The sequence below is a fragment of the Alligator sinensis genome, unplaced genomic scaffold, assembly GCF_000455745.1.
Source record: "Alligator sinensis unplaced genomic scaffold, ASM45574v1 scaffold444_1, whole genome shotgun sequence".
Classification (NCBI taxonomy): Eukaryota; Metazoa; Chordata; order Crocodylia; family Alligatoridae; genus Alligator; species Alligator sinensis.
The window spans coordinates 2,731,214-2,739,805 of NW_005841886.1; the positions used below are offsets into that span (position 1 = coordinate 2,731,214).

The 8,592-nt window shown below is 40.1% G+C and overlaps 1 protein-coding gene across 4 annotated transcripts in view; it reads left to right on the top strand.

The window, feature by feature from the left end:
• MAP3K3 (mitogen-activated protein kinase kinase kinase 3) overlaps positions 1-8,592 on the top strand; it is a 75,615-nt gene that overhangs the window by 33,362 nt on the left and 33,661 nt on the right. For all 4 annotated transcript variants that reach the window (XM_006017831.3, XM_006017833.3, XM_025196875.1 and 1 more), the window contains one exon: positions 1,926-1,966. In XM_006017831.3, the coding sequence (XP_006017893.1) occupies positions 1,926-1,966 (41 nt within the window). The remainder of the gene's footprint in view (positions 1-1,925; positions 1,967-8,592) is intronic.

Consider the following 8,592-nt stretch of genomic DNA (forward strand, 5'->3'; position numbering starts at 1 on the left):
CAGGCAATTTGATCTTCTCTTCCTGTTGATTTGCTTGTTGCAGTTCTGTTCATTGAAATGAATTGAAGGGGAGAGATAGTAGACGCATGTCAAGAATTCTCATGCCTGGATTACTTGCCCCCTACAGCTATTGCTGCAACTCAAAAACTCCATAGCCATATACTAGTTTTTAGTTGTCATCAGAGGGGAAATTGAATGGGATCAAAAAATTCTCCTTCTCTGGTAGTAGATAGTCTCTTATGCTCACTCCAGCCCCTCTGTTCCTCGCATCCCCTCTGCACCTCTCCAATTCTTTGTCACTCCCTCCTGCTCATCCCATATGTAGCTGCTTCCCTATCCTTTCCTTAGTTCCTTGCAATATTATGTGTCTGTGTCATCCCCTGGTCTGTTGGCTACAATTTGTCTGCTTACCTTCCCTTTGCAAAGACCTTTTACATGCCTCATTCCCTATTCTGCCTAGTCTGTGGGAGCTTTGATAAAGAGGAAAAATAACTATTTTATCTACTCTGGTAAATTTACCTATATATTTTAAAAGATTATAAAGAGGAATTGACCTGTATCACAACAACTAATCTGGTGTATCAATTGAATGTTAAGAGTCAAATGTTTTTGGCTGCTTTGTGTTGCTTTCTTGATGCAAAACAGCTGTGAATCCACCTTCACTGGTCTGATGGCTTCAAATATGCATCCTGTTTTGCATATATTGTTGCAAATCCACCAGAACACAAACTTCAGATGTTACAAAATTGATTCTGCTCGTACATTGCCCATCTACCTGGAACGTTAGGAGAAAAATATTACTTACAGAATCCTCTTGCTGTGTAAGTGGAAATAGATAGTAGGAAAGGGCAAGCCAAAGTGTTGCTACATCTGCTAGCAGGGCACAAGACTAACAACTTGGTGCTTCAGGATGGAAGTTGTCAGAGGTGTGGTTTCATTTTTGAAGGCAGATGGTTAAGACTTCTTTATGGCATAAGAAACAGTCGAGATAAGACTTTTTTTGTAAGTTTTCATGGTGCCCATATCTAATAAACTAGACAGTCAATTAATAGCTCAGCTCGTTCTTAACTAGTGTCATAGTGACATGAAGGTAATAGAGGAGTCATAAGTACAACATAAAGCATTCTTAGCCAGAAATGAATACCATATTTTCTTACAACACAGTTTCCTCCCATAAAACAGCTGTTGGAAATTGCAGTGTTCATTATACACAAGAAATACAGTAAGAACAGCTTCTGCTGGTTATAGGCAGAAGTGAAAGTAAAATCTGCCAGGATTCACTGGGACCAGAACAGTGAGTAGGCTACTGCTCTCTAGCAGCGTGCCTTCTAAGCTATGCATGTGCATGGCTGCGCACAATAAAAAATTATGCTGCACAGTAACTTTTTAATGCTATGCACACAGTGGCATACTCATTTGGGGGGGACGGACAGGGGGCAGTAGGGGGCCATGGCCCCCAGGCACCAGCCTGGGGCGGGCGTTGCCCAGCCCCATAGCAAGGGGGCACCAACACTCCCCCTGCTGCCACCACTGGCTTGACATCCAGCCGCTCACCACCCACCTCAATCCGGCCACAGGCTGCTGTGGGGCTGGGAGGAAGTGGTGGGCACGCTGAGATACCCATGCACTCCCAGCCAGGATTTGCTCACAGATCGCTAAACCTTAGAGGGAACACGGCTCTCTAGCTGTTGCTACTCAGGTATTTACTACAAGAGAAGATCCTTCTTCATTCTGCCTTTCAAAAACAAGGTACGTATTGTATTCCAGTATGTGTTGTATGTGAGAAAATATAGTATATTGCTTTTGTAATTTGGCATGTTCCACATTCAGGTCTCAAAGATCTTCATTGTGTACATTGTTATAACATGTATGAAACATGCCAAAGAGTTTGAGAAGCTAACCTTCTTTTTCTTCTCTTTTGGCAGAACGATGTAAGGATAAAGTTTGAATATAATGGGGAAAGACGGTAAGTGTGCCTTCATTGTTCTCGCATGTACAAAATCTCTGCTGAAGTGTACTACTCAGACTAAGCTGGGGTTGAATGGAATCTACTGCCTTGACTCTGTTACAAATGAATATGATTTTCTGAAATGGTTTCCTATGGATTATATGAGAGACTGTATCTAGGGTAGATTATGGGATAGTGTCTGCTCGAAATCTTGATGAGCTCATGCTTTCTGTCAGTGGCCCCAGTAATTTTGTTCCTTTTTTCCATACTTCTGTCTCCCCAAGGTAGTGCCTCAGTGCTACTTGAATTCATGGACTAGAATCTTTTTTGGTGTAATTTGCTCAGATGGTCTCACTGAAATAAGAGAAATCTTTCCCTCTTTTTCAACACAAACATGCTCTCTTCTTCATTCCCTGAGCTAGAAGAAATCTGTCCATTATATATCAGTCAGTTGATTTAGTGGTTGTCTCTAAACCTCTGCACACATGTCAATTTAGAGGTCTCATGTGTGGGAAAAGCAGCTGTAATATTTGTGGGGTTTCCTTGTGCCCTTGTGTTTGCATTGTTGAATAGGAGATGGAACCCCTTGATACCCAGTGGTATAAATCATAATGGTATACAAAGTAGAAGAAAGCTGAGGATTTGGGTTGTCCTGATGGATTCTTCCTATGTATGTTCCAGTTTTCCCCTATCCTAGTTTGTTTTGCTTATAATTGGAAAATATATTTTAGAGAGAGATTTTTTTTTTTTTTTTTTTTTTTTTTGCAGTTTAAACTTTGCAGAAAAAACCTCTTAAAATCTTTAAGGTAAAGAGAACTTTAATGTAAAGCAACACTGAGGTACTTCAGGGTGTCACTGAAGTTGAATGAGCGTGTTTAGGACAGTTTAGCCTCAGATGTAAGTGGAAAGGGAATTTATTTTCCTAGATCCTAATTCAGTAAAATACTTAAATGCACAGGCTTCTTGACATCAGTAGAGCATCTTGGTTGTATACAGTAATATGCATTTGAGTGCTTTACTGAACCAAGACCTTGGGATTTATATAACCATTGTTAGAGAAAAAAAGGCTCCATACATTTCCTCTGTCCACAACAGTTTTATTTTGCTGAAGTGGCCAGTCTTTTTGAAAATGGTCATACAAAGACAATACACATAAGTGGCTTTATTATGTGGTCATCTGGCTACCATTACTAACACATGTAAGGCTCATTAACTTCAGTGGAAGTCTTTTAAGCCACTGTGGATGCTTTAAGTAAAAGGTTATAGGAAAGCACTTGTGATCTGTAATACTTTACAAACTCCCAAGCCTCCCCCAGCATTTTGACTAAGGGAAAGTTGGGTTTTTTGGGGGTGTCATTATTTGCTTTATGGACCTCTTCCTTTCTCTAGAAAATCATTTTCATGTCAAGTTAAGTTAGCGCAGCTTATTAAAAATAATTAATGGATGAAATCAAACTAACAGCTAATCAATTTTAGAGGTGGCGTGCCTTCTGGTAGTGTTTACTTAGTTTCCCTACTAAACTTTGAGGGGGTTTTTACAATAATTTTTCTATTAAAAATTCTTCCTGTCTACACAATCACTGACTCTTCCTTTAGCACCTGTCTAGCATTCTTCCTGTCTACACATCGCCACAAACTCCTGGATGATCGATTTCACGCTGAATATTAGGGAAAAACTTCTTCCACAGTCTGGACACCCTGACTGTGAATAAGCTCCCTCTAGAGGTGGTGCAATCACCTACCCTGGAAATCTTCAAGAGGAGACTGGACAGTCACCTCACTGGGGTCACCTGACCCCCAGTTATCTTTCCTGCTTGGTGTGGGGGGCTGGACCCAATGATCTTCTGAGGTCCTTTCCAGCCTTACAATGTATGAATCAATGCACACAATCCAACAATAAATTTGAAATCTTCTGTTTGTCATTTTGTATATTAATTGGTAAATGATTGATAATGTGATTTTTTTAATCTAGCATGAAATGACTTGCAGCTTGGTTAGCTACTTGTTACTACTAGTTTCACTTGGCTCAGGACTATGAGCTCAGAGCAGTTTGATTTTTTTTTTTTTTCCGTGTGCTTCATTTCCTGGTACCCTGTCCGTAGCACTGGCCTGCACTTTGATGGTAGCAGACATGGAAAGGAAAGACTTCTCATTGATCCCAGTTTTTGCTCATTGTATTTTTTATAATACTGAGTTTTACAAGGCATTAAAAGGAACCAAACTAACCCTGTAAATCACTTCCACGCATGCAGCTTTACTTCCAGCAATTAAATTAGAAAAGTCCTGCATTCCCCATCCTTTTGGGGACACAAGGATATTTTGTTGAAACAAATATGAATAATGAATAAAATATCTTGTACACAACCAACTAACATTTTAAAGTCTTTGTGATTCCATGTAGACAGAGGAACATTCTTGTAGTTTAAGAACATCTTGCTTGCATTCTTAAGATGTTGATAAATCTTGGAATTGTTTCAATTTTCTTTTCCTAGGAGTACAGATGACAATGTGTTGAAAATAGAGGTGCTAGAGGAAGTCAGTGATTTTTTTTTTTTTTATAAGCCTGCTTTTTACAAAAAACAGGCATTTGTACTCTAGCACTTGCAGAGTTCTGTGTAGGATTCAAGTATATAGACCCAAATTTTGTACCAAGAGGAAATTCAGAAGTAGTTGAAGTCTCCTGCAAATCCTAATAGAGCGCTGACACAGTCTGGCTTCCAGTATTGCACAGGAATGGTACAGAGTACAACAGAGCTTCTGTGCGACATGCCACAATATCTTGTGATGTAGTGTCATGACAAAGTAACTCGGAAGTGAAATCTCATCAACACAGTGCTATCATCTTTCACGTCTCCTTCCTGAGTGGGCATGTTTAAGATGGCACAGAGCTCAGGGGAGTAGCAGGGGTTTTCAGCAGAAACGTTGAAATGAAAAGGTTGATTGTATGTTAGACTAATTATGCAGTTACGCTTGCCTGATTTCCCCATTCCCAAAGTGGTATGCAGTTACAGACAGCAGGCTTGCCCTGAGAATGTAAGTGTGTGTGTTTGGTTTCAAAGAAGCTGCCAGATCTAACCACAAATATTTAAGGTGGTCAGGCAGGAATGGCCTCCTTAAACCCTGAACTCGATGATTTGTGTTAGTTTAAAACTCTGTGCACTCTTCTAATAGAGCTGTTTTTGGTGCCACAAATCTGGTTTTAGTGCACTGCATGTAGAATGGAAGCCTTTATAAGGAGCTTCAGTGCAGCTGAAAGCAGTGTTCATTTGCCCAGTGCCAAAGTACTGTAATTTCATGGATTGGTTTCTTAGTAATATGTAGAAAATGTTATTGTAGGCTGCCTTTTTAAAAAGGACAATTATTTCAAAACAGTTGAATGTTGTAGGTCTGCTAGTAAGACTAACTTTCCATGGGAAGGAGCAGGGGAAGTAAACTGAAGCTAAAAAGTACTTAGTATTGATGAAAGATGTTGGATTGACAGTGCCGCACACTACCGTCTGTCCACAGGATAGATGCAGTCCATACTGCATAAACTCCTCCAGCGATTTGCCTCGGCACTCATCTGAAGGGGTTGCCTTTTCTAAGAATGGAATAGGAGTTGAGTTTCTTTGGCCTATTTGGCCATTATTGTCAAAAGTCTGGCAGCACAGTTGCCCATTAGTCCTAATAGTCATGGCTTCTGTGATGGAGACTTCATTACAAAGGACATTCATGAGACCGACTTGCTTTACAGTCTGCTGTGCAGTCTCTCAGAATGTGCTGGGTGCTGTCCAGATGTACATAAGAGTCTGTCCCATAACAAGTGCTGGAAAAGGAGTACATAAGCCAGATGACCAGGGACTGGGGGTTTATGGCAGTTTCCCAACCAGTGTACCACAGCACAAAAGTGTGCCATCAGAAATTAACAGGTGTGCCGCAGAATTTTGCCATGGCAATGAGCTACAATAAGTATGAGGATGGGGAATGCTTTAACAAGTGTAGAAAAATTTTAATGTAAGTGTGCCTTGGACTGGAAAAAGTTGGAATACTGGTTTATGGCATTAGTATCCTCCTGATAAACAAAAATGTAACTAATGGGGCAGGAGTGTTAACAAGGACAATGGAAAGGAAGGAGTTAGTTTGGGAGAACAAAGGAATAAGGAGAATGGTGAGCTGAAGGAAGGAGACTGAGGCCAGAAGCAGATGTGACTGGATACCTGGATAACTGCTCCTGTCTCTCCAGTCTGATCTTTGTGCAGTTGAGAGCATAGGGTGTTGGGGACCCAGCATTCCTTGTAGATCCCAAGTGGTCTAGTGCTGAGGTTCCCAAACTTTTTCTTATTGCATATCCCCTTCCAGATTTACCAGCTGCCCGTGTACCCCTACCAGCATACATTTTATATTTTAACCCCTTAAATGACCATTATTTAATCCCTTAAATGTCCCTTAAATGAAAATTAAATCTGCCATTACACAATTTCTCCCGTATATCTCCCAGAGATGTCTTGCATGCCCCCAGGGGTTTGTGTACTGCAATTTGGGAAACTAGTGGAACATGGAGAGAGGGCTGCCTGCCTTCCATCTGAGCCCTCCACTGCCCTTCTCCACATGGTCTATTTTTTAACCCTTCTGGAGCTGAGTGGCCTTCAGAGTTATCCACAAAACATCTTTTTTTCATGTATCTAATTTGCATTTAGATATGTGGATTTTCTGTCAAGATAAGTACATATTCTGAGAACAGTAAGGGGTTAATAGCTTAATATAGGTAACTTACATCCATCTATCGTAAAGTGATGCTAGTGCTCCTTGTCATTAGGGCAAGGGTCTTGAGGTAGTAACAAGCTTTATACACTGATCCTTCCACTAAAAAAAGGAAAAATAGCTCCTTCCCGTAACACTGGTGGAGTATGTGACTTGCTGAGTACTTGGCAACTTTCTGCAGCAAAAACATTTCAGCAAAATAAACAGTTACTGAATCAGAGCTGAAATGATATTACCTTGCTGCCTAATCCCTTTTATAGTTCTTATTCTGAGGCAGGCATAACTATAATAAATACTGAACAAGGAAACCACACTGCTGGAAAGCCTGCCTTTGCCGTAGGATTTTGTAGGCCCCTCACAAATGTCCAATGCTATCTGTCATTTTGAATTTTCTATGGCTGTTTGTGTACACTTTGGGTTCTAAAATTTCGTTTGATTTAAGACTGAAGATTTTTGTGTTGTGTGGTAAAATGGTTGTGCTCAAGGTAAGCAAGAAGCCTCGTGTGTTTATATCATTTATACAAATTACTTACTGGCAAACAGCTCATTTGGCACCAGGTATTTACCATCCAGATTGGTGTTGGAAGTGTTCAGAGGAACATTACCTGGAGCTGCACAATGAAAGTACTTGTGATTTTTTTTTTTTTTTTTATTTAATTTGAAATGTTTCTTACTTGTTGGTGGCTTAGGGAGTCATGGGAAGGTGCCTTTAATGTCTGGGGTATGGGCCCTGACACGTCTTGTACAGTGTTATATTTGGAACACAAGGATATTTATTATACCATGCTGGTTCAGAAGTCGAGGAACAAAATCACCCATTGCACCTGGCCAGTTGTATACTATTTGATAGTGGGGTGAGAGGTGTCCTTCCTGTCAGATTAAAAGCTCTGGAATATCTGGCTGCTTTAGCATGAAACCACAAACATTAGTTATTAACATTTGTCCAGCCTCATTAAATCCAGCTCTAGGTTCTTGACAAAAAGCCTCTTTGAGGATTGCATGTATTTGAATGGCAGCCACAAGGTGCAGCAATTTGCTCCTGCTGCAGTTCAAAGTCTTGGAATCGTGCATGCAGAGTAGTGGCCAAAGTAATGGCTAAAACGAAGTGGATGTCACAAAGCAATTTCTGTGAATCTGGATTGTTAATTGGCTTCAGGAATGTGTGCGCGCCTCTTGTTTCCTTCTTTTAGACCTTCTAAAGCAAGCTTATTTGTGGGTATGTTTGTGGAGATAATGACTTTTAAGCAAACTGGAAAATATCAGAAAGTAAATATTGAATTCATAAATTTGAGTACAAAAGCTTTTGTTTCCAAGTGTAACACAGTGTTGTCTGGCATTTCATTAGCTTTTAAATTTGCAACCTTCAGAACTTCACAGACATTTTTATGAGTATCTGTCTAATTTTAAATGTATGGGAAACCTCTCATTAGACAGTACCTATAGGAAGCTTAGAATCCTTCTACAATGATAATAATTAACCAGCGTAGGTTACAGACCTACCTGATCAGGGAATCAAAACTGTGTGTAACATCTGTATACTGTCAAACATCTCTAACTTGCAATATTATACTCTGAATAAAGTGCTTGTAAACAGGCTATCAGCCAGGAATCCCGTGTAAGAACAATTCAGTTAATTTCAACTAAAAAAATTAGAGAAAATCATTCTCTGCTCAAGGGTAACTTGCATGTAAAAAAAATAGCAGTGAATGAATGTTGGTTTTCTTTTTTAATTGTTCGCCCAGCTGGTTTGATCACATCACTTTCCCAGCACATCTTTTGGCTTTGGACAGTTAGAGCTTCTACACGTATGCCAGACACCAGCTTTGACACGTGCTAATTAGCAAGCATTGGAGCAGAGTCAGTTAATCATTGAACAAACTTTAGTTAAAGTGCCCCCCCCCCCC